Source organism: Mustela nivalis, assembly GCF_964662115.1.
Source record: "Mustela nivalis genome assembly, chromosome: 1".
Taxonomy (NCBI): Eukaryota; Metazoa; Chordata; class Mammalia; order Carnivora; family Mustelidae; genus Mustela; species Mustela nivalis.
In genome coordinates, this window is record NC_139020.1 from 93,010,632 (window position 1) to 93,037,857 (window position 27,226).

Here is a 27,226-nt window from a genome sequence, read left to right on the forward strand (position 1 = left end):
TAGAGCTAAGATTCAAAGCGAGATCCGTCTGACTCCAAAGCCAGTGCTACTGAAAACTCCTAGACAGAAGAGCAGTAACCCATGGTGATAAAGCTGCTAATCATGAAGGAAGTGTTTGGGAGCATTTTAAGCCAGGGATAAAGAGAAACCTGCCCTTGGTCCTCCAATTAAAGAAACTTGTTAGCACACAATAGTACTTGCTTATAAATGACATCAGGGATTTTAAGTTGTGCATTTAATACAGGGAATATACTTTAAGCATCTACAATATGCTAGGATTGAAAAATGGAATTAATAAGACACTTAATATTAGTGTGCTGTATGACAAAGACTTTGCCCAATATTTAGGTCTCGATCTATGGAACAAAAATAAAACTGTGTAATAAAACTATGGGAAGTCAGGGGACTGGTCAGTCTGAACTCAGAAGAAAGTACGAGGTGTAGAGACTTATATATGTCACTTGACCCTAGCCATGTGGGCACTGGTTGGAACCGCGGCTGTCGCTCTCCACAGCATGGGCCGGCCTTAGGTCTTAGGCGCCTGTTTGTGTTAACTTCCCCATCCTTCTCAACGTCACTGTCAAGGGAATATGACACAAAGCTGAAGACAATCTATTGTTAAAGAATCACAGGCATTAGAATGTGAAGGGATGGTTGACATTTTCTAGGATGTAATTTTAAAATGTTTTAAAATAATTTGGAATTGTGAGATCCCTTCCTCCAGCGGAAGTTTTATTTAGGATGGTCACATACAGCATCAACAGAAACTGGATTTTAAAATCAGCAATATTTATTTTTATGAGCTTATGTCATTTCTCATTATAAAATTAATCAGTGACAACAAAGAAGTTGCTTTAGTGACTACAAAATTAGAGTTTTGAAAGTAATACAAAATTCACATATCAGCTTCAATATCTCATTAATTTTCAGGTTTGTTTTGTTTCCAAAGGAGAGAGAAAACCTACATTCCTAAGGCAAGTAGTTGCAAATTTCTCTTTTTAAACTGAAGGCTTTGAAATTTCAGTGGAAATTCTTCTTACCGAATGAAATTCTGCACCCGAATGGAGGAACCTAGCAGTCTAAATGAAGAGGCTGCCATAGCCAGCGTGTTTGTTGGTAGATAGCACACAGCTTGAGGTTTGTTTTGTATCACAGTTTATTAAATATGAAATGCACTAAAAATTAAATGATAATTAAGCATATATGTATCTCCTTGAATTATCTCACAGTGGGGTTATACACCTATAAATTATACTTTTACAGATCGAAAGAAACAGACCCAGCATGGTTCAAGGAGTCGCCTGAGCCTTAAAAGGACTGGAACTTTGCCGTGACCTCCTGCAGGCATACCTGGATTTGCTGTGCTGTTAACCTTAAGTGAATGAATGCATCCCATAGATTTGTAACCACTGACTGCATCCCAGGCGCAGCGTTAAATGCTAATAGTATAACAATACAACAATGGGTGTCGCAGAGTCAAGCTCTGCCACAATGAAACTTACAATAGGCTAGTGGGGACACAGACGGAAATCAAAGAATGACAGAGATGCACGGAAACTTACAAACAGGAGAGGTTATGGGCAACAAACCTAACTGGAGACATCGGGGGACACAGCACCAAGACTTTCAAGTTCGAGCTTAATTCTGAAGACCTTGTAGGGTTTACCCATTTAGGAAGAGAGAAAAACGTGATGTGTGACTAAGGAGGGAACTGTTCTTCTAGCAGAAAATTAGTGATTGCCAAGGCCCTGTAGCCAGAAGGACTGTGGCATCTGTGGCATGTAACCTCCTACAGGGATTGTTGGTACCATCGAGAGACAAAGGAAAATGTCTACATTTTATTTATTACAGTGTCACTGTAATAACAGTAAAACACCCTGAACACAATACTCTACATATTTCTCTCAAATGCTTTCTTTTATCAATAACTCTGCTTACTTCTCACACAAACTTAATGAAACAAGGGGTATTATCTACAAGGCGAGGTTAAGGGATGTGCCCAGGGTATGGAGCCCTGAAGTGTTAAATCGAGGATATCCCCAGATGCAAGTGCGGATCTGCAGGGCTCCCCTTGACCATGAGGCTATGCTGTTCTCTCCTGCTGGGAAGAGCCGGCCCTCAGAGAAACCGCTAATGCCCCAATGTGCCTCTTTCTCACACTCAAGCCTCCACTGATGATGACTCCCAAGAAAACCATGAATTAAAAGGAAAAAACAAAAACAAAACAAAACAAAAAAAAAAACATGCTCAGGTAACCCAGAAGTAAATGAGTTCTGCCCCTCATAGTGTTGTCACTAACTGGCCTAAAGTCAGCCATAAATGAAGTGGTTTATGTCATCCTTAACCCACCTCTCTGACATGTTGTGCCTGCACGTAGGACAAGCCTCCCCATCCAGGCCATCTGCCCAATGTGCATGCACATATGCAGAGACCCAGGCACACGTAAGCCACCAAGCGGGGTATATATAATCCGTAGGCAAGATAGGGGGAGACGCGTAAGTGTGCATGTAGCTAGCAGCTTGGCTTGTCGTTTTTAGAACTCTAGAAGCTTTCCAAGTTTTACAAGCTCTATGCCATACAGAACAGAAGCACTAAATACCTCCCAAAGGTAGAGGGTATTATGGAGACAAAAATAACCTTTATCTTTTTTTTTTTTTTATAAGATTTTATTTATTTATTTGAAATAGAGAGAGAGAGATCACAAGTAGGCAGAGAGGCAGGCAGAGAGAGGGGAAAGCAGGATCCCCGCTGAGCAGAGAGCCCGATGCGGGCCTCGATCCCATGGCCCTGAGATCATGACCTGAGCCGAAGGCAGAGGCTTAACCCACTGAGCCACCCAGGTGCCCAATCTTTCTTTATCTTTGCTAAACGTTCTCATCAGGTACTTTATCAGATGGTCTGTCTGCCAAAGACACCTATCTGAAGAACCACAAAGGAGTCCCAAAGAGGTGTGTTCAGAGGGGTCTCTGCAGCAGCGGGCCTGGAATGGGGATTCCCAGGCTCTGTGGAACCCACGGGAGGGTCAGATTCCTGCAGCTGCGAGCACCTTTCTCTCAGGCCTAACAACGCAGAGCAAGATCTGAACTCACCCTCAGATCTCACAGAGCTGTCACTTTATCAGGAAACGTGAGCAGCCCAGATAGATACTTTCTCTTAAATTCTCTCTTAATACTTTCTGCACACTCCTTAAAAGTTCATCAGAACTGTGATTCAGTCATTGTTCAACTGTCTGTTAAATGTCTCTTTTGCATGTTGGAATGTAAGATTCCAGAAGACAGTGTGCGCGTCCGTTCTCCTCACGGCTGTCACTCTAGAACATAGCACATGCATGCGTCCCTAAATGAATGAATACATGAATGACTGATTATGGCTTCCGTCTTCAGCTTCTGGAGGAATCTAGCCAAACATTCTCTCCTAGATCCTGCTCTTCACTAAGTCATCTTATATATGGTTGGGGTGAGGCTAATATTGTTCCTGGGAAGACTAATAACTCTGTAACTGAAGCTTACGACCAGGCTCCAGGTCTCTTTGAGGAGTAAGGAAGTGGTCTTCCAGGAGCCTCTGGTAGAGGGCTTTGCCCATAGTTAATGGGTTCAGTGAATGTTTGCTGGTGATGAAAGAGCTGAGTCAAACTATTTACACGGATTAATGAGTAGCTAACCCAGGGATGGTGCATCATTCATAGCACTGACTGCCATCCCCACACTCTCATCTACTAATGACAGAAGTTCAAGGTACTCTTAAAAATCCTCTTGCCATTCCAACTGCCTGCCCCACTCAGGTACCCACTGGATCTTTCCAGGACTAATAATTAGCATCATTTTTTGAGGACCTGTTATGTGCCGGACCCTAAACATGATATCATTTTAGCCTCCACACAAGTTGGTGATGTGTGTATTTATACTAACACACAAGAAAAATGAGATTCAGCAAGGTCTGAAAGCTGCCCAAGGTTCCAGTCCGTAAGGAGGCCAGTACAGTGTGATCTGAGCTCTGATGAGTCAGCAGGCCAAGCTGCAGGGGTACGCCCTCATCTTTCATTCCTACAACTGGGCTGTGGGGAGGGTGGAGACACCCTAACTGGCTGAATTTGAACTTCAACTCTGCCATTTACTATCTGTGCAGCTTGGGCAAGTTACTCAGGCTCTTTATGCCCTCAATCACTCATTCATGAAATGAACACAGTAGCAGTGTCCACTCATGGGAGCTGTTTTGAGGATCAAATGAGCTAACATGTGGTTAACCAAGTACAGCAGTGTTTGGCACAGGGTAAGTATGGAGCCATTTTTATTTTGACCATGGCTGTTGTTGTTGTTGTGACTATTATTAATAATGCTATGTTCTATGCTACTAATCACTCCACCGAATGGCCTCTCTTCAAGAGGGAGGGACCAAACCTGGTTGGAGCAGTGTCTTCTGACTCTTACAAACAACTCAGGATTAAACACCTTTTTTTTTTTCCCTTCATCCACTGAACCCATTAACTATGTTCAAAGCCCTCTGCCAGAGGCTCCTGGGAGACCACTTCCTTACTCCTCAAAGAGAGCTGGAGCCTGGTCATCAGCTTCAGTTACAGGAATTCAGCAGGCAAGACAGAAATAGAAACTCAGTCAAGCAGGGTTTAAAATGGGTCCTCCTAGTAGGCAAACGTTTAGTAAATGCTTATTGAATAAACTAATGGAAAAATTCACACTAAATTAAACACTAAGTGCCCTTCTATCTTAACTGGAGACCTACAGCAATGCGGTTGAGAGGATGGACTTTAAGGATAGAGTTAAGATACTCAAGCTGGGGGCGCCTGGGTGGCTCAGTGGGTTAAGCTGCTGCCTTCGGCTCAGGTCATGATCTCAGGGTCCTGGGATCGAGTACCACATCGGGCTCTTTGCTCAGCAGGGAGCCTGCTTCCTCCTCTCTCTCTCTCTGCCTGCCTCTCTGTCTACTTGTGATCTCTCTCTGTCAAATGAATGAATAAAATCTTAAAAAAAAAAAAAAAAAAAAGATACTCAAGCTGTGGGGTGGGTCAGTGGGTAGGTGGATGGGTTAAGTCTCTGCTTTCCGCTCAGGTCATGATCTCAGGATCCTGGGATCGAGCCCCAAGTGGGCTCTCAGCTCAGCAGGGAGTCTGTTTCCCTCTCTCTTTGCCTGCCTCTCTGCCTACTTGGGATTGCTGCCTGTCTAATAAATTAAAAAAATCTTTAAAAAATAAAATAAAATAAAATGCTCAAGCTGAAATAGTCACTCCCCACGTACATGTTACACTGAGCAGGATACTTAATATGCCTGTTCTTCTCATGGTGCTTCTCAATGGTGCTGTTAATGGAAGCTGTTTGGTAGGTTGCCGAAAGGGTTAAATAATCAATATATAGGGAGGATTTAAAAGAGTTCTGGCTCACAATAATCACTCCACCAATGTTAGTTACCATTATTACTACTTTTGGCTGAAACATTACAAAGGCCCCAGAGAGGTTCTCTACTTAAGGACCACATCGGTTTTAAGCACATTTACTACAATGATATTTGCTATCATGGTGGTTTAATTCTCCTCGTTTTGCCTACTCAGATACCTTCCCACTCCCTTCTCAAATATCTCTCTTGTTTCCTTTGAGGAATCATCCTTTCCAAACTTTGGTCTTTCTAGGTTCCAGGGCCAGGGACCCAGTCCAGATACGGAGGAAGGAAAACAAGGGTTGGTTCAGGACTGGGGACGTGACCCAAGCTGATATTTGGACTGGCACTTGGCTGGGACTAACAATAATGAAGCCATCAGAACACGGACCTGGATTGTTGGTGGGAAGAAAGCAGAGCCAAGCGATGGAAAGAAAGTTCCTAATCACATCATCTGACTTCTAGTAAATTCCATCCTCAGCTTCATTTGGTTTGAGTGGGCTTTGAGTACTAGAACCCAAGCTGTGCTGAGTAGTAAGATCAGAACCAATTTCTGTAAAGGTGAGAACCTATGATACTAAGTTAGGATCTCCTTAAGTCCTATGTGGGCTTCAAGGCATCATTGCAAAGGGACTAGTTTACACCAGGAATTTTTACCCAAATGAAAATGAGGATTATTTATAGGGTTATCAAAGAACCACAGTCCCTTCACCTATGTTGGCCAGGAAGCAGTGAATAAAAAAGCCTAGAAAAGTGCCCCTCTGACTTTCAGGAATTTGGAGTTCCTTGAGGGGCTTTTAAAAAAGGCGGATTCAGAGACCCCACCCAGAAATTATACAGCAGGTCTAGAAATCTGCATTTCTCATAAATACCACCGGAGGGCTGACCGTTCACGGACATTGGTAGTCCACTTTGAGAAACATACCCTAGAGGGCCCAGTTTTGTTTAGATATTGTAGGCAAATCTGGAGTACACAAACCCAGCTGGGAAGGAATCCCCAGAAAGCTGCGAAATGAAGAAATTCTCATAATTATTTCAGGAACTAAAACAACTTCAAAGACTGAGTCTGAGTTGTAGTACTAATTCTGAAGCAAATATTGGCAAATTTGGAAGTGTCTCAGCTCTAAAACCAGAAGAGCAGAAGCATTATATCCAGTTCTTTCTGTGGCTAGTTTCTATTAGGAGAAAAGAGGGGGGGGGGGGGAGGAAGTGGTGTAGAGTAAAAACAATAATCTAAAAATTGATTTCATGCTTATGGTTTTATCAATTTCATTACAATCAACTATAGTAACTGCAGTAGATCACTGCAAACAATTAACAAAGACGACCTCTGAGAATTCATCTCGGTTTTTAGCGGAGCAGCTATAATGAGCACAATTATAATAATTGGTAAGAAGCTTTTACAGCATTCCATAATACACAAAAGACAACATGGCAAAATGAAATAGATTGTTTTCTGAGGCTACCACACAGATTTCACAAAGGAAATCTTATGCTGACTGTAACGTGTAGAGGGGTGATACAAGAGTCACTTGATGCTGTATCAGACATCATGGGAATTGAGAAAACTATCTCCTGGTGTGAGGCTTATATTTATCTTTGTTAAGGGTCAGTGCTTATAAAACAGTCAGTGATGTGTATGAATCAGGGAAACTACCCAGCCTTTTCAACAAGGGTTCCCTAAGAAAATTAAGTCCAAGTCCCATAAAGCATCCCCTGTACACAATGGACTGACTTTCCTACGTCCTGACAACAGCCTTAGCTCTGTGCCATCCTCTGAGGGGCTGAGAAAAGAGTCTCTCATATTCTTTTTCTGCAGGGCTTTGCTATCTTGCGAACCTAGTTTAGAAAGGCTAACTGATACTCCTTCAACTGAAAATACATATGCTGGGATAAATAGCTCTGTTGATTTCAAAACAAGGTGGCCTTACAAGAGTAAGTGGTTCTTCAAGCAACTTAAAGTCTCAAAAACAGAACCAGAAACAATGTCAGTAATAGTCAATGCTCTCAAGTCCTACTTTATGCATCAACATACAACTTTGAGCACTGAGATTAAAGGTAGAAATCACTGTAGTTCCACGGAACCACACAACAGAACTTTCCAGCATGAATGTCTCGCAATGTCTACACCCAATAACTGTTAAATTGCCAAGTGCACTGCATTATGTGGAGAGCCTATTCAATCTAAGGAAAATAGAACATCATGATTTCGGCAGAACTGCACAATAAATTCTGACTTGTTTTGTGTATAAAAACTTTGTAAAAGGCTTACATATTTATAATGGATTTCTCTGTAGAGACTGATTGTAGCTGATCTTGACTTTTGTGTTAGATCTGCTAACTGATCACAGCATTACCCATTCTCCTTCCACAACTAACAGAATGAGATTTTTTAAATTATGTTAGTCACCATATAGCACATCATTAGTGTTTGATGTAGCATTCCATGATTCATTGTGTGTGTCTAACACCCAGTGCTCATTACAACCTGTGCCTTCCTTAATACCCATCACCAGGATACCCCATCCCCACAGCCCCCTCCCCTCTGAAACCCTCAGATTATTTCCCGGAGTCCACAGTCCCTCATGGTTCGTCTCCCCGCTCTGATTCCCCCTCTTCAGTTTTTCCTTGCTTTTCCTAATGTCCTCCATGCTTTTCCTTAAGTTCCACGTATGAGTGAAATGATATTTTTAATTGCACCTAACTGTACCAGTTGGGAAAATAAAAGACTGCATTTCCCAGTTTGCCTTGCATCTAGGTATAGCCAACGAAAGCAGAAGTTGAATAGAAATGTATACAAGTAGGAAAGATTCTAGTGGAAGGAGCTCTTTTCTGTATCCTTCTGCTTCCACCCAGTCACTCTCCCTGTCTTGCTGCCAAAGAATGGGATCCATGGAAATTGACAACCAGCTTGAACCTGGAGTGTGGAAGCGGCAGGGCCACATTGTTGCATAAATCCGGGCTGTAGATTCCCCAATCCTTTTAACACCAGAAAGGGAGACACTATGGCCTTTCTTATTTTGAGTTCTCTGTTTCAGGTAGCAGAACCTAAACGTAATTAATATAAAATACCTGCAGTTTCTTATTCAGTAATGGCCAAGTGAATCAATAAACTAACAGGGATCAAATATTTGAACTGATTTGCAACCTTTGAAATTTGAATAATGAATTTATTTGTATTTATATAGCAAAAAATGTATTTATTATATTGATTTATCAAATACATAATTCAAATAAAAGGAAGTAGTACTTTATCTAATGCCAATAAACATGGGGATAATTTTCTGCAGGCAAAGAAGACATACAATTTAAAGACAAATTCAGATCAGTAATAAGGAAGGAAAGGAAGTCAGTACAATGTGTGGTATAAATGAACATTAGTGAAATTAGTATTCTGGGAGATGTGTACTATATGATATATATACTTAACAAAGGTAACAGACTGGGACAGAAGAGACATGGACTGAAATCTGACAGGCAGATATATTGCTTGCCTTTTTAAATTTGCATGTTGGTTTTTGATATTGTGGTGTGATTCATTGATTCCATGTCTATTTACATTGAATAAACCACTTCCGGGCTGAATGGAAGACTTTGGTCTTTTAGCTTTTATGTAGGGCAGGCAGACATCTTAGAAAAATCCCCAGAACAATAGAAAATTATTAACATGCTTTTGATGTCCAGTGAGTCCTTTCAAGTCTCATTTTTGCTCTATACTCTCAAAAAGGCATTAAAATATTTTAAATAAACCTAGCAAAAAGGACTGAAAGCATGAGATTATATTTACAATAAAGTCTATTCCTTCTATTGCTTTTGATTGCCCAGGCAGAAATTTTATTTCAGTGTTGCTCCATAATAATAAGAATTTTTGGTTGTGGGGATTATCTGGTCAATATTTTGGAGGAGGAAAATATTCATGTGAAATTTCCTAATTAAGCTGCAATAGCTACCCAAACTTTTTCTACTCCAGTGTTAGGTGGACCTTTGGGAAAATGCTAAGACCCATCTCTTCTGTGTAATCTCAGTATTATTCTTTTAATACCTTCAAATCCGTGTTCTGTCTTCATATGCAAATATACATGGTTGTGTTTATGTAAATTTTCAACACACATTATCCACTCTAACTACATAAGGCAGTGGGTGGGTATCTAATTTAATTAGGGTGATTTATCCATGGTCTTCTCAGTCTGCTGTTCAATACTCTTAACTGCTTTATGTTAAGCTTAGTGGGGAAAGACTTTAGATGTTTAAGAAGATTCTATCTCTGAAAAATGATTTTTTATCACTAATTTCTCTATCACAAATATATAGCCACTGAGATGGAAAGATAAAGATACGTTACCCCTGTGACGTCCATAACTTTAATGGCTGCAAGCTGGCCCGTTTTAACATGACGACCCTGTAAAGGAAAAAAATAATAATAATTATTATTAAATAATAATTTATAATAATAATAATAACATTAAAATAATAATAAAAATAATAAAAAATAAAAATAATTATTTTAATAATAAAAATAATAATAATAAAGCTTAGTTCTGATAAGCAATATCCACATTCAGTTCCACCCATAGCAAACAATTACCTAGATCACTGTTATAAAATGCAGTTGGGGAAATGGACACACACACACACACACACACACACACACACCTTAAAAGCTTTAAGGATCAATTTCCATTCAGTGTTTACTTTGTAAAACATCTCCATCACTTTGCTTTTGGGTTTGTTTTCATGGTGATTGTTAAGTTAACCAAAAAAGGTAATGTTGAATAATTTGATTCTATCTTCTCTCCGAGGTGGTAGGTAAGGGCTTGCGTGGGAGGAAGGGGAGGTAAGCCTGGGTGGTGGGGATATAAGTATCTCCTTTGTCAGGAAATACTCAGTATGTGAAGAAACTTTAGTTTCCTTGATTATGAAAATATCTTGGATTTTTAACAGTCTCAACTGGATAGGATTCTTCTCTTGCTTGAGATTGTAGATGTATCCTTATCTTAAAAGTGAGCCTAAAATAGAACAGATAGTAACAAGTCCAAACTTGTGATCAAAGAGGCAGCGCTGAGGGTGAGCCTCTGCGGCCCAAGGCAGGCCTCTTGGTCTTTGGAACAACCACAGAGTGTCAACCACAGAGAATTAGAAGAGCATTGGGTGTGGTGAGAGGACAACGCCAGAACAGAAGCTTTCTCTTGAATTTTTGGTTGAGAAACCCTTGCTCCTTGAGAAACTTGAAGTCTACATGCAACTCTCAGAAGGTAGAGAGGACAGTCAATGCGGTTACTTCTAAATGCATTTTATATGTGGCTTCTAAAGTACATTTCCGCTAGGACTGCTACCAGGCAGTAATATTATACCGCCAAGATCAGCTGGGTTCAAATACCAGCTGCATGACCTTAGACCAGTCCCCTGACCTTCCCTCACCTTCCAGGCTTCAGTTTCCTCATCTGAAAAACGGAGACAGTGGTACCTGACTCCTAGTATTGCAGTGGGGGCTGAATGTGATAATGTGGCTACAGTGTGGGGCAGTGCCCAGCACAGGGGAGGTGTCCGCGGATGTGGCCTACGATTAGTTATGACCCTATCTTGTGATTAATGCTAAATGCTGTCTTTCTTCCTAGCTTATATGTTTCATGAAGTCCAGGGCCATGTCTTGTCATTGTATTTCAGTGTCTGGAGTGGTGGGCGCTCACCCCATAGCCGGAGTGGTATGGTTATGGTGATGGAGGCATGGATGCTTGTAGCTGGGAAGAGGGGATAGGTTTGGTGCTGTCTGTCCCTTTTTTTCTCATGTATCTCAGCTTTTTACACCTATTGACTCTGATTCTGGTAGTGCTTCCCTTCACCCTTCGACCTCCCATTCTGTTTCCCTCCTCCTTGGTCAGGAAAGAGCTAAAAGAAGGAGGTATCAGCACCATAACCCAATAGGATCAAGGGCACAGCCCCCCCTACCTCTTTCAACTTACAAGACAGTAAGGGAAGGGCCTGGAGTGCTTCCGCACAGAGTCCTGGACTGGAATTCCAGAGGCCTGGTTCTTGACCAGGTTCTGCTCATGCCCAACAGGTTCACTGGGGACAAGTGATGTAACTCATCTGGGCCCTAGTTTCCCTGTCTGCAGAATATGGGGGAATAGGGCTCCGTGGTTGGGGAAGGCGGAAGGTATCATTGTTACCACCACCCCTTTCCACCCCAAGGAACACTTAGTAATGCAGTTTCCAGAGGCCAGGAATACCGACTTCCTGCAGAGCTACTCTCACACCAGGGAGAAGTAGCTAGCAATAGTGTCCTCTGTTGCTACGCACTGAATGACCTCCCGAGTTGTCCGGGTCCCAGTAAGAGTCTAGGATGCTGCAATGATGACCTTGACAAAGGAACCAGCAGCTTTTCTGTGGGAATACAGTTGACTCTTGAACAATGTGAGGGTTAAGAGGGTCTGACCCCCCCCCACACAGCCACCAAAAATCCATGTACAACTCTGATCCCTCAAAAAGTTAACTCCTACTGGTCTACTATTGACAGAAAGCCTTATTGCTAACATAAAACAATTGATTAACCTACACCTTGTACGTTGTGTGTGTTATACACTATATTCTTACATTAAGGTAAGCTAGGGAAAATAAAATGTTATTAAGAAGATCATAAGGAAGCAAAAATACATTTACAGTATGTCCTGTAAAAAATCTGCTCTACGCAGACCTATACAGTCCAAAGTCGCGCTGTTCAGGGGACAGCTGCCTCAAGTCTTTAACACAAGGGCCAGCAATCATACCTCAAACGATGGTGGTTTCTCTACTAAAGCACTAAAGGAGGGTAGGGAAACTGAAGACAAACACAGAGCAACTGGTGGGTGTCCTCTAGCCGATTCACCCTGCAGTTCTGCTACGGGCTTCACACAGCCAGACACAGGCGAACACCTGCGTGTATGGCCGCCTGTGACCAGCCCTCTCCCTCTCATACCGCCTCAGGGGGCTCCCATCTGCTCTCATTCTAGGGTCCTTGAGATGAAACTATGTGTGTTCTCTCACCGTACAATATTGTTTCTTGCCTCTCTGGTAATGTGTTTTCTTGGCCCAAGATACGCGTCTCCTCCTGAATCTGCAGTAAAGTTACTCAGTCCTCTTAGATTCAACTCAAGTATCACCTCCTCTGAAACCTCACTGCCAATACCTTTTCCCCTCCGTGCTATCAATGAACATGTCCGTGGGGCCTATGACTGCACTGAGCCCAAAGGACCGGTGGTCCCTCCTGTCCCTCTCTGTTTTTCCTTCCCACTCTCCCTTCCTTGTCTTCTGACTTCATTTGCAACAGAACCTGGACCCCCCCCCCCACCAAAAAGAAAGATAAATCTTAAATGGAATCCTTCTGATTCAAGCAGGGGCTTGACCCGCAAAATCTGATCCGCTCTGCCCACCACATCTTTCTCTTCCTCTTTGGGGGCCCCTGAGGCATCTCTGTCGATACACAATTTGAGAAACACTAATTTGATCTTTAACTCCTTAAGAAACAGGGAATCCTCTTGGAATGAATAATTTGTTACAAGGACACGTCAACACCTAGTTCTTTCCACCAGCGGTCTGGGAGCCCAGCACATCTAGCCCTTGGCCCAGGCCCGAGGCCAGGGAGCAGATAGAATACAAGTGATGCACTTGAGATTTCAAACCCAAGTTGGCATGGGGCAGTCCTTCCTGTGAGAGAAGTAAATGAAATACCTGCTACTTTTTTGAATGGAAGGTATGATGTTGGGTTTTTTGTGTGGGTTTTTTTTTTTTTTTTTTTTGGTCTTTGTTTTTATTCTAGTAACGGCTAATAATGTCATCGAAGGCAATACTGCGGAAGAGAATAACCTACTTGTCTCCCATTTTCAATTTCACTCCCAAGCTGCAGAACCGTTCTGGATGGTTCTGACAGATGACTGAATAGTACACCTCAGGATGGCAGTTCGGGCTTAAATGAGATCCTGGAGATGGAACAATTAGCAGCCTCAGCTTAGTCCCAGGCAAAGACATCCCCCGCACTCTGGAACAGGAAGGCTGCTGAGCTGTCAACCTTTGACAGAGGAGGGCCACAAAGGAGGCCGCCTACCATGAGGTGCCTTTTACATCACTGAAGATTGTCAACCTAAATTAGAATCCAGATTAAGGCCGACTTTGAGGGAATAGCCGGGAGTCAGTGGACCCAAAGATCACTAGAAACCTGAGGCACAGTCATTGTTCGGACACTGTTTAAAGAAGCAACTTCATAAAATCACAAATAAATTGAGTTGGAAGAGCCCCTAAGGTGCCTAATCCAATACCCTTTTAGAGATGAGGCCCAAACCTCACAGTTAATGAGAACCTACACACAGGATACTTTCTCTTCTCTCCCACTTCTGCCATCCAACTCTTGAAATAAACCTTTCCTTATTAGGAAAGGTTTAAGAGATTTTTTTTTTTAAGATTTTATTTATTTATTTATTTGACAGACGGCGGTCACAAGTAGGCAGAGAGGCAGGCAGAGAGAGAAGGGGAAGCAGGCTCCCCGCTGAAGGGCTCGATCCCAGGACCCTGAGATCACGACCTGAGCCGAAGGCAGACGCTTTAACCCACTGAGCCACCCAGGAGCCCCAAAAGTTTTAAGAGATTTTTAAACAAATTTTCTTTTCATATTTTACTTCACTGGAGTTAAACATCAAACTGTTCATCTCTATTTTGGGTAGGCTTTTAAAAAATAGTATTTTTTGTTTGAGGGCAAGGCAACAGGGGAGGATGTTTTTATCATAGGAAAATTTTAAAGTGAAAATTTAACATTACTCCTAATTTTAATTTATTTCCATTTATGAAGTCATGAAAAACACAAACACAGACGCCATCTAAATTTGAATCTAAAAATGCATATTCAGCCAAGGACAAAAACATTTTTAATTCTGGGGTGGATTTTAAAGGGAGACAAAGGGTTAACGTTTTTTTTTCTCTACAAAAATTAGAAAAAATATCTTGTTGGACTGCAGTGCTGAGTCATTTTTTAATAAAAGAAAGAAGGTTTTTTCCTCCCGTGAAATAACCAACAAGAACAAAAATAAAAGACTAAATCTTAGACTAAAAAGCATAATTGGTATTCCAGTAGGACCCAGAGCCTATTGTCCATCCTGTCCTCAAGCCACAAGCAGGCCCACAAGGAAGGAGGAAGAATGGGCAGCAGATGGAGGAGAACAAAGGGTGTGGGGTCACTCAGAACTGGGGGGGTGTGGTCCGGCCCCATCCTCAGACACACCTTCTGCCCCACTTCTTCCTTTCTTCTCCCTCACACCTGACGTTAAAAAATACATATATGCTGGTTCTTGTTCATTACAAAATAACACTGCAGCGAAATCTCAATCACTCAACAATTATAGAACTCCACCCCTTTACCTCCTCCCTACAATGAATGCACAAGAAAAACAATGGTTTTGCCCGAAATAGCCCTGGAAGCCTTGGCTCTGTGATTGCTGTCCTTTACTAAGGAACAGCAAGATGGCTTTAGAGCCGCTAGCCTCAGGCTAGCCTGGAAGAAAGAGCACTTTGATTTCTAGGTCAGTGAAATACATTTGTTTCCAGCGGAGCACGGGAGCAAACTGGGTTTGTGGAAAATGAAGACACTCTACCCACTATTTCCTTCCCTGCTGTCCAAGGACTCACACACAGGTAGAATGTAGTTAGCAAATCGTATTTAGCTTTGATTAGATCTCGCCTTTATTGAGGAAGATGTCTTCACTATCCTAATTGCGAGCAACTGCCCTATCTTCATGTTTCCACAACACCCTACAAGAACCCTACTGCTATCCAACATTGCGATTTTCAACAGGTGCATCACAAGAACCATGAAAACTGGGGCACCTGGCTGGCTCAGTTCGTAGAGCTCGTGACTTGATCTTGGGGTCGAGAATTCAAGCCTCATGTTGGGCAAGAGCTTACTCAAAAAAAAAGAAAGAGACAAAAAAAAAAAAAAACAAAAAACAAACAAACAAACAAACAAAAACCATGGAGAACCATTACAATAAATCAAATCAAATGGAAAAAAGAATCAGTGTAGCAAACGTGGTTATGGCTATTCTTCTATGTATCAAATGTCATGGTTATGCCTGTCTATCTATCTGTCTGTCTGCCTGTCTATCTACTTATCATTGATGCTATAGCACACCATCCAGATTCTCCCCTCAAAACTGAAACATCTGATGGCTCTTAGTCAGTTTGATCTCTGGGAATAGGCTTCAAACACAAAAGCACTACCAAAGTCATGCTCTTTCCTGGAGACAGCCAAACCAATGACTGATTGACAGCCTTCTTGCCTTATAGTGGGACAATTCTGAGGGACCATCTTAGTTCCTGACCTCCACTAGGGATGGCCATGGTGTCTGTAAGACTGCATTGAGGTTATACTCTTTCTTCCACACAATTCTATTTTCTTCATAGGTGTAGACCCTAAGACCACTCCCCAGTAAAATTTCTGCATGTAAATCTCCATCTCAGGGACCGTTTCTAGGGGGAACTCTACCTGAGACAGTCAGTGACAGGAATGGCCCAAGGAAACCGACTCTAAGAGTAGCTGTCAAGGAGACCCCCATCCCTGGTGTCAGTGGCTCTTGGCCAGCCCCTGGCCCACTGTGTCATGGTCAAGATGTTCACTCAGGGGACATTTTGGAGAACTGGAGTAAGATAGAGGTGTCAGAGAATACACTAGTGACTCCAACATTTCAGACATTAGAGAGGTCCGGAAGAAAGAGTAGTTTTTTGTTTTTTTTGTTTTTTTAAGATTTTATTTATTTATTTGACTGACAGAGATCACAAGTAGGCAGAGAGGCAGGCAGAGAGAGAGGTGGAGGCAGGCTCCCTGCTGAGCAGAGAGCCCCATCTATCCCAGGGCCCTGGGATCATGACTTGAGCTGAAGGCTGAGGCTTAACCCACTGAGCCACCCAGGCACCCCGAAAGAGTAGTTTTAAAATACAGAATCAAATGGCTTTTGCTGAGAGTCCCTGATGTACTAGAGAAAAACAATGAAAAGCCAAGAGCAATTAATCACCAACCAAAGGCAACCTGTGAAAATCATCCAGGAAGTGAGGTTAAATCCTGAGGCCTGTCTTTAAATAAGATACGAACATCACTGCTATGGGCTCAGAGGGGTTGGGGAAATCAAAGATTTCAAGCTCTCAAGGGCATCAGTTGGGATGTCTCCATTCCAACCTTCAGAGTCTTATTCTTTCCCAGTTAGACTTGAATTGGGGATTCAACTTTTTTCTTCTACCCTGGTAACTAATTCCTGGGCCTGCTCCTCAGCTTTTCTACTCTCAGAATGTAGAAGATAAGACTTTTTTTTTTTTTTTTAAATGTCATCCAAAATTTTGGTAAAGGGACAACAGAAGCAGCCAAGCCTGAGAAAGTCATGGTAGGCATGCCTCAGACATCTCAAGTTGCTCCACTGAGTCAGCTACATAGACCAGCAAAGATGCTATCCAAGGAGAAGAAAAGTCAAATGGGTAGGAGAGGAGGGAAATGAGAAGCCTAGGTGGCACCCATCAGATAAGATGCAACTGGGGGCTTCTTATAACTTTATCAAGGAAAAGAGACGGGCTAGAATACTAAAGGAGCTGTTTCCAGACTTCTACAAACAAGCAGGTCCAGGCATCACAAGACATTGCCTGTAATGGCCACTGTGGAGTGCCATCCAGGTCCTTTCTTCAGGACTGAAGTGTTCTGCTTCTCTTCAGGAGCTGCCCCTCACCAAGGAGAAGAACGGAACCCAGGGTCATGCTCCCTGCCTAAAGTAATGGCCCTTACGTGGAGGCCGCAAGCATTCAATGACTGGTCGATATAGGAATATAAAAGCCTACACCACTTATGTCAAGATGGAACAATTCTGGGGGGCCATCCCAGCTCCAAGGCTCCTTTCTGGGATTCTTGGGTTCTTGTAAGTGCATTCAATTTCTTCTTCTGCTCAAATCTATCTTCACCCTCCCATAGGTATTGATTCTGAGAGCACTCTCCAAAATACTTCTAACAATCTCTGTCCTCAACATTTGTTTCCCAGGGAACTCGGTCAAAGACTCCATCCTTGGGGCGCCTGGGTGGCTCAGTCAGTTAAGCGTCTTCCTTTTGCTCAGTTTCCAATCCCAGGGTCCTGGGATGTAGCCCTGCTAGATCCGGGCTTCATGCTCAGTGGGGAGACTTGCTTCTCCCTCTTCTCCCTACTCACGCTCTCCGTGGCTATCTCTGTCTCTTGCTCTCTTGAATAAGTAAAATCTTAAAAACAAAACGAAACCAACAAACAAAAAAGATTCCATCTTTTCGCGTACCTTCATCCTCTCCTTTCCTTTCCCTCTCTCCCTCCTCCCTTCCCTCCCCTCTCTTTATCTATCTATCTTTCTTTCTTTCTTTCTTTCCTCCTTCCTTCTTTTCTTTTCTTAATTTTCTCTCTGTCTTGGTAGCAATGAACAATATTTCTTACTGGATCTGAGGTGAAAGTTTTTTTTTCACAAAAACTCTTATCTAAAGGATGAACCGAATGAACTAAGTAATGAGAAATATATCCAGATAACAGGAACAGCATGTTCAAAGGTCCTGTTATCCTATCGTTCTTAGAGCATTTCAGTAACTATAAGCAGGCCAGTATGGCAGAGCAGAGAGAGGGTGTCCAGCAAGCCTCACAGGCTACTTTGAGCAGTTCCACCTTTATCCTAAGACAAATGGGCAGCCACTACAGGGGCTGAAGCAAGGGTATAAAGTTACCAAGTCCGCATTTTGAAAAGATTGTTCTAGGGGCAGGGCAGACACCAGAGGAAACAAAAACGATGTTGGAGAAATAACATCTATAATGTCACTTAGTAATTAATTCAGCTGAGAAAAGATGGCAACTTGGATTAGGATGGAAGCAAGGGAGAGGGTGAAAAGTGGATGGGACCAGAGATTTTCCCCAGGGCTTGGGAATGGCTTGGATACATATTTACCCTGCACCTCCCACAGTGCTTGGCACAGCAGGGACTCAGAGTAAATATTTGCTAACTAGTGGACCGAAACAAGTAGTGAGGGCTGAGGGCTGTATTCAGGTTCTTGGCCAACACCATCCATATGTCCACATCAGTTTCTCCCAGTTCCCCCCATTTGTATCCAGGGCCAGAGTGTACGGGAGCAGATGGGGTGGGGCTGTGAGCGAGAATTTCAATCATCTCACTCATAAATAAGACATGAGAAGCTGAATTTAGTGGCTGAAGTTCCGAGGCCAATCTACTTCCCCTCCACAGATCAGAGAGGCTAGCAACTGGTTGTAGCTTTCCCTCCAAGCTGTAACGACGACATCGCTGAAGGTGAACTCTGGATGTGCCACAGTCACGACGAAAGCATAGTTAAGACACCTCCCTGCACATCTTCAAGAACACTACCTTTCTCGGATACAACATGTCTTGAGGCACAGAAGTAGACAAAACAACCTCATGAAAAGATTCCAATCAAGGAACAAGAATGGTCACAGGATATATTTGGACCAATGTGTACTCCTAGGATTTCCCCAGGTTAAATAAGGACTTTATCTTTCCTCAGCCTGCTATGCCATCCATCAGTAGCTTAAAAAAGTCCTGCTCTCTGTCTCCACAGAGCTGTGATCCAGCCTCCATCACTCCCAGACTTGTGGCAAGGATGAAGCAAGGCATCCAATCAGGCCAGTTCCCAAGCAACCGTTCCCCATCTCAACACGGCTCCCTGTGAATTCCTCCGCTTGGCCCCTGTGCCAGGCAGAAAATGGATTGTTTTCAAGATTGTTCAGGGCTGGGCCAACTGAGACCTGAGACTTGCTCGCAGACACAGGGTGGGGAAGAAAAGACTGTCTCATTTTGCTTTGTTAGAAACTAGGATTCCTATCTTCAGGGCTGCCAGTTTGGCTCATGGATAAATCAAAATGGATGATTAAAGGGAAAAAAAAATCAAAGAGTCACAATTTTTAGCAGACAATAGTTAATGTATGCAGATTCCATGGCAGGGAGCCTGAAGCCTGTACCCAGGAAAGGCACGCAGAGCTCAAATGACAGCAGTGACGAGGCAGACGGGGAGGCAGGGTGATGAGAGCTCAAAAAAGTAGCAGAACCAGTCTCTTGGCCATGGCCGTCAGCCAAGAACATACTTCCCAGTAACCTCTTCTCTCAACTCCCCCCACCGAAAAAGGGAGCACAAAACCAAAGACCTTATAGGCTCCCCTCTAATTTATGCCACTGAATTATCACAATCTTTGGTGGCTCTTGTATGTTAATTGCTGGGAAGACAACTCCTTCCAGAAATTTCAACCTCCAAGACGGAGGGGTGCACAAGATGGAGAAAGAATGTGTGTCTGTGGCCAACTCCTAAGCCTCCCAGTGTCCCACCCTCACCCCCTGCCCCACCCCCAAAGCCTTCCCTATTCCCCGAGTCAGGGTGATCCCTGCAGAGATAGATGGCGTTTAAAAACCCTGGTTCCCGGACACCACTCCAGGATGAAATATATACTCAACTTCAGTAAAAGGAGTAAAATAAGAAGCCTGTGGCATTTATATTTTTCTAGCTAAGTCAGAGGTATTCAACTTAAGTAGGTTTCTTTAAGATTTTTGGTGGAAAAATATCCTTAATGAAATGTTCTTAATTTTTAAAACATAAAAGTAAACAACTTTATGTTGATTCTCAATGGTTATTTTTGTGGGGTTTTTTTAATTGGGGTTTTTCTATCAGGTGAGATTTTACTACTCTGCCATCTGAGCATCCAAGCACAGTGCCTTTTTTTTTTTTTTTAAATCAATTAACTAACATAGAGTGTATTATTAATTTCAGGGCACAGTGTCTCAAAATACATGGGTACTGCATGATAGAGAGGTCAGTAATCCCCTTAAGATCCAAAGATGGGCTGCCCTTGATGCAGTCTCTGAAAGTACAGTGCCACAGCGGACAGCTCTTAAGAGCCTACCATAGGCCGTGTGAATAATATTGGAGCCAACTTGCTTCTCCCCTGAGTTCCCTGAGGCCCCAGTGTCTCAGACCTTTAGTCCACCAGGCTGCCGTATGGTAGAGCCAAAAGCTCCTCAAAGGCAGGGACTTGGCCTTATGTCTGCTTAAGTCTGTCATTACCTAGGATACCATCTGGCAAAGAGTAGGCATAAATCACACCTGGAAACATGAAGTTTCTAGGCCTAGTGGACCTTGTAAGCTGCCTCAAATCACAGTGAATGGAGAGACTCCAGTGATCCATCATGGCTTAACTTGGGAGAAGTATGAGAGAATTTTGAGAAATGTCTACTTAAGAGTGGCAGATAAATCTTCTCTTAAGAAATACGTGACTACAAGAATGGCTCTCAGTGTGGTGACTGAAGGAAAAGGCCACATGGCCTGATATGAGCATTTTGCTCAAGAAGGTCTTGTTGTTTTTCTTTTCCAAGTGCGAACCAGCACACTGGTCACTGGAGTGAGGCCCGGAGGTGTGAGGAGAGACGTTAGCATTCTGTAGTTCATGATCTCACAGTTTACCTGACTGAGGAAACGGTCAGGGAGAGAAAGAGATGACAAGAAGGGAAGCCAGGCCCGGACTCTGCCCTGCTCAAGTTCCTCCATCTCTGCCCTCCATTTTCCTGAGAGAATACGAACCCAAGGACAGGTCCAGCTGTCCTAGAGAAGGGCAGCTCATTTTGTCAGATTTTGAGTCAGCATCTCTCTCAGTACGGACTACTTCAGGGGGCAACTCCGTCTTCCCCTCTGGATCTCTGACAGACCCTTCTGCTCACTTCGTCCCATTTCCCAGCTGCTGATTAAGAAGATATATTATGTTCTCTCCCCAGGCCCGCATCGGCTTGTCAGTGACAGCCCAACAAGAGCCCTGTCTTTTTGGAGATTTACAACCACGTGGTCAGGACAGGGTGGGTTGGCTTTGCACCACGAGGCACCATAGGCAGCAAGGCAGAGATAAATAATACTGATGATGATAAGAAAGACAGTGCTGCATTTCATTTCACCTAATTTATGGCTTCAATAGGAAGCCGTTCTACCCACAGTGCCTCGGGCTTCCTTAATAACAGTGTGTCTGTGGCAACGGCAAGATCAGGTCTGGAAGCTTGGAGTTAGGGGGAAAGAAGGATGGCACCAGGGTGGTAAGGGAAAAACCAAGGGAAAGGACCACGGCTATCGTTGGGTCCCGGGCTATCGTTCTCGGGTAGCAGGGACACAAAGAGGGATGCACTTGACTCTTCATCAGGGCTGTTGATGAATAAACTCTCTCCCACAGTGTCCTCAAACCTCCAGAAGTTTTAATTAAAACAGAAGAAATGTCAGCAGGAGAAGCACTGGAATATAATTAGGGCCCACCAAATCTGAAGTAACGTGGGGAAGAAAAGAGTAGGAATGAAAGGGAAGCTTTCATGTTCTTACTGAATCCTTGCTCTGCTGCTGACACAAAAATCAATTTCAATAGGCTTTAGTTTTATCTGAGCAGGAACGCAGGCGACAGATGAAATTTAGTGAGCAATTTACTGGAGTCATAATGATTCTCATGGAAAAAAAAAGACTACAATGAGTGCTTCCAACCAAATGCCTCCTCTGTAAGGACTCTGCAAATGTGTACGTGCATAGATAGCTGGTATGGGTATGGGGGTGGGGGTGGGTGTAAGCATGGGTATGTGGGTATGTGTATGGGTTTGGGTATGGGTGTGGGTATAGGTATGAGTATGGGTATGCATATGGGTACAAGTACGAGTATGGGTGTGGGCGTGGTTATACGTATGGGTATATAGGTTTGCGTATGGGTATAGTGGGTATGCGTATGGGTGTGGGTATGGGTATGGGTGTGAGTGTGGGTATAGGTATGATTTTGGTATTTATTTATATATGTATGTGTATGGGTGTGGGTGTGGGTTTAAGTATGGGTTTGAGTACAGGTTTTCATATGGTATGGTGGGTATGTTTGTGGGTATGGGTATAGGTATGAGTATGGCTGTGGGTATGAATATAGGTATGGGCACATGTACAGGTATAGGCATAGATGGGGGTGAATTTTAAGCAGTCATATATGTTTTATCCTAAAAAAAAAAAAAAATGTAGTTAAACTCTCTACTTCACTCCATTTAAATAAGGGTAATTTTCCCTCAGTCCCAAAAAGACATTTGGGGATGTCTGGAGACATTTTTTTGATTGTCATGACTGGTACTACTGATACCTCATGGGTAGAAGCCAGAGGACTTCCAGACCTTATAGAATGCACCGGACATTCCCCTCCCCCAACAAAGAATTGTTGGGCTCACAATGTCAATGGAGCCAAAACCAAAGAACCCTGCTTTCAAAGAATTTGACATTTAATAGGTGCTCAAAGAATGCTGAATTCTATTAAAAGTCATATTCTCCACAAGATCGCAAAGATCAAAAAGCCTTGACCTCAGGGATCTCTCATAATGGGTGAGAGGAAGGAGATGAAGGTGGCATTGTTCTTTCTTTTCTTAGCAGCATTTACAAATGAAGGGCATGCTCCTCAAATTCCAACAACCATTCTTGGAACACAGGTAATACCCAATGGCCCAAAAAACACTTCCCGTCTGGCTTTCCTATGTGTAAGAGACACATTCCAAGATCTTCACTGTCTCCCAATTAAGAAGCATTTTCTAAATTTAAAAAACAAAAAACCAAAAAAGCAATACAGTAGTATTGGGGCTAGATAGAATTTGGTTTATGATATTTGCACACAGAGGTGTAATTTTGCTAATTCCATTAATTTTTGAAAGAATAGCCTATTTTCACTGCTGAACAACTCTTTATAGTGTATGTGTGCTCTTTCCCTCTTTTCAAATGTTTATAGTTTTTAATTACTGGCAGCCTGATTCAGGAATACATTGTTTTGTTCAATTAAAATATAAATCAAGGGGCGCCTGGGTGGCTCAGTCAGTTAAGCATCTGCCTTCAGCTCAGGTCATGATCTCAGGGTCCTGGGATGAGGCCCACATGGGGCTCCCTGCTCAGGGGAGAGTCCGCTTCTCCCTCTGCCTCTGCCCTTCCCCCACCCCCGCTCCTGCTTGCTGTTTCTCATGCATGTACTCTCTCTTCCTCTCAAATAAATGAATAAAATATTTAAAATATAAATCATGATGGAACTTTGAGCTTAAAATATAAGGGTCAACTGTAAGAGAATAAAGGTGTTTGCTTTTATCCAACTTAAGTTCTTCAAATGAAGGGATGTAGGAATCTTGCTGTTGCTGTGATCTGTTTCCAAGAAATAAGGCAAGCATAACTTGGTATTTGTAGAAAGAATAAGATGAGCAATGCTGTGCTTTATCAGTGACGATCGTTCACCACCTCTTAGTTCCTTGAGGCGCCAGGAACTCAAGTCTCTAGAAGGCGGCCACGGAATAACATCCAAATATGGATCCCCACTCAGTGTCGGAGAGCACGGATCACCGCGTCCCAACCGCTCCACCTGCAATAGCGCGAGACCCGGATCTCGGCAAAGGCTGAAAATCTCTCTCCCCGCGACGGAAGTCTTCTGTGTCAGCACAGACTGCATTAGCGATTGTGCTTCCCCAGCGAAGGCCTGCAAACCCTTCTCTGGCTAGGAAGGCGAGAGGACAAAAAGGACGTTTGAAAACGGAATGCCATTTTATGAATGCAGGACAGCTCCTTACATATTCATCATCTTTCAGACCGGTGGCCGCAAGGACAACAGCAATTTGTCAGCAGACACATCCATCCCTGGGAAGCGAGCTGCCGGAGTAAGAACTCAGGTGCCTCTCAGAAAAACACAGCCTCCTTCCCGCAGTAAGGCTGAGGACACTCCTGCCTGAAATCTGGGGGAGATGGGTGATACGTGATAACGTCGTGAGAAAGAACTTGGGCTTTTTTTTTTTTTTTTTAAGATTTTATTTTTACTTATTTATTTGAGAGAGAGAGAAAAGGCCAGAGGGAGGAGCAGGCTCCCCACTGAGCAGGGAGCCCGATCCGGGCCTCGATCCCAGGACTCCAGGATCATGACCTGATCCGAAGACAGTTGTTTAAGCAACTGAGCCACCCAGGGCGCAGAATCTGGGTTTTTTTTTTAAGTGACTGTGACATGTCCCGAGCTCTGGGCAGGTTGCAATGGGCAGGTAGCTGACTAGCTCCTCAATCACTGATTTCCAGCTAAATTTAGCTGCAATCCGACCTTGACCTGTCAGGGAGCTTCCTCTCAAGGAGGGCAAGGTTTCCCTGACTCCAGTGAAATTCTTCTCTCGCACCGCATTTTTATGCCTCCCGCTTAGACGGACTGATGAGGAGTGGTGAGAAGAGAAAGGACAGCATCTGGCTGACTTCCCTTGACAATTTTCTCTTCTCAAGCAGGGAACTCCCCTGGTCCAGGAGAGAGTCCGCAAGCTGAGCTGGAGCTCCACAGCTCCTACAGAGGAGTGTGGAAATCAAGAGAAAAAGGTTGGGAGGAGGCGTGAGGTGCCCTTGGATGGTTAACCAGCTCTAGAGCTACTTTTGGTCAACAGTTTCCCTTTCTGTAAAACAGGTATAAAATAATAAAGATTAAATTAATAGATCTAAACACACTTGCTGCAGTGCCCGGGTAAATGACGAAACTGTGGCAGGTTTTTAGTGTTCCTGCGGGGTTCTATTTCCAACCTCCTCTCCTGTCACTCCCCCACCCCACCCCGGCTTGCTCAGAGCTCTCCAGGCACAGAGAGCACTCCTCTCTCTCCCTTCCTTCTGCCATGTTTTCCCTCTCCCCCTGCTGCTCCTTCCCTGCTTCTTCCAGATGCTGATCAACAAGTCACCTTCTCCAGGAGCCCTTTCGCCACCATCTTATCCAAAACTTCAACTCTGCCCCTTCCTGCCCTCCATGCCTACTTGACTACCATCTAACAGATCACATGTTTTAGTTATGGTGTGTGGTGGACACCTCTCTCCAGAACGGGGGTGTCCTGAGGGCGGGCCCTTCTCTGTGTCTTGTTCCTATTCCATACTCAGTAGCGGTTGGGTGCCTACACAGAGTGGGCCCCCAGTGGGTGCACACCGTCTGAATGAATTCCCAGCCTCTCTGCAGAAACACTTTTTCAAGTCCCTTGGTTCTCCCTTTTGAAGAGCATGGCAGCTCTCACTTGAAGGCATAACAGCTCTGATCAAACAATACCGACATCAGATGAGGCTACTGAAGCTGGGGGAAGCAAGGTATTCGCAGGCCATAATTTCCTTTCACATTGGCCTTGCATCGAAGGCAACCAAGCAAGAAGGTACCATTGCCGTTTTGTTCCCTGGAATTCTCCCTAAAGCTGAAAGGGTAAAGAATTCAGAGCTACAAATTCAAATGCCTGACAGTCTGAGTATATTTTCTGCAGGAAGATTGGTATAATTATATGTAACTGCTTGTATTTAGATAGTAGCAACCTGATTGACAAGTTACATAATATGGAATACTGAAACACTACTGCAAGCAGCAATCAACAGATCAACCTTACAGGTAGCAATTAATGACCAGGCTGTACTTTTTGAACCAAAGAGAACATTGACCTTCCCTTGACACAGATACGAAAAGATGGAGCTAGAAACTTGGCCTAAACCTTTTAGACCCCAATCAGCTAAGGTCACCTGCACAAAAGAATAAGGAATTGCCTTTCCTTCCGCCTCTTCCTCACTTCCAGCTGTGGAATAGGTATAGGGATAGAGCCTAAGACTCACATATCAAGTCTGATTTAAACCTAGCTGCCAGAGCCTGATTTCTATCACCTGGGGCCTTAGGTTCTTGCCTACTACTCAAAAGATCGGTATCAGTCTGCATTCCCTTGTCATTTAGCTCAGCAATCTTGTGCATGCAACATTAATGGTTTATTTCTTTGGTGGCTTCTGTCTTCAGAAGGGATGGGAAGAAAATAAAAATGGCGCTCATTCAAGCAAATAACTGAACCAAGAATTTTTAATTACTTAAATATACCATGTGATATCTCAGTAACTCCTAACCAGAAAATTTGTCTTAGATTTAATAAACCATTAAATGATTGTAATTTAAAGATTATAATTTAATGCCAATAATTATACAATATATTAATTTACTAATCATTGATGGACATTCAACAGTTTATAGATCTGACTATTGAAAGTACATAAGAATTGTTCTTATTATGCTTAAAAAGCTTAAACTATACTTAAAAAATACATTAAATTCTATTTTTACACTTTTTACTGTTTTCAAAAATATTTCTGAGAAGAACAGTTCTTAGGAAACAAATTCAAAAGTCAAAAAATATTTGGAAGATAGTAAATACAATGGATCTGAAGGAGTAAAAAACTACATATATTTTACTCAAGATTTGGTCTGTTTTCAATTTTTCAACAAGGCTCTAGGCAAATCTCTTTAATTTTTCATGTATTTTCTAAAGAAAGAAAATGGAAATACTTGTTATGCCAGTTTTCCATTACAGAACAAAAATGTAAACAGAAGCAACCAGATAGAGTGAGTTCTTATGACTCACCTTATCAAGTCAACACTTCATATGTGTTTTTCATGATCACTTCCAATGGAGCTATCTGACCTTGACAGTTTCTGTTCCAGTCTCACAATATATCATACATACCATCAGTACTATAGTCCACTATTAAACAAAGTAACATCAATAAAAAAAACTTGCCCAAAAGGCATCATTTCTATCAACTGAAATGGATTTCAGTGCATATTGGAATGTGGTCAAGTTTTTACAAAGAAAGGTCTTATGGGAGTGGCTGGGTGGCTCAACCAGTTAAGTGTCCAACTCTTGATTTCAGCTCAGGTCAAGAACTCAGGGTTGGGAAATGGAGGGTCTTGAAATCATGACCTGAGCCTCCTGTTGGAGGATTCGCATTGGACTCCCTGCTCAGTGGGGAGTCCTCCAACAGGAGGGT

At 43.0% G+C, this 27,226-nt stretch overlaps 1 protein-coding gene across 7 annotated transcripts in view; it reads right to left on the reverse strand.

Moving 5' to 3' along the window:
- TNIK (TRAF2 and NCK interacting kinase) overlaps positions 1–27,226 on the reverse strand; it is a 378,322-nt gene that overhangs the window by 143,220 nt on the left and 207,876 nt on the right. For all 7 annotated transcript variants that reach the window (XM_082688671.1, XM_082688665.1, XM_082688670.1 and 4 more), the window contains exon 3: positions 9,728–9,784. In XM_082688671.1, the coding sequence (XP_082544797.1) occupies positions 9,728–9,784 (57 nt within the window). The remainder of the gene's footprint in view (positions 1–9,727; positions 9,785–27,226) is intronic.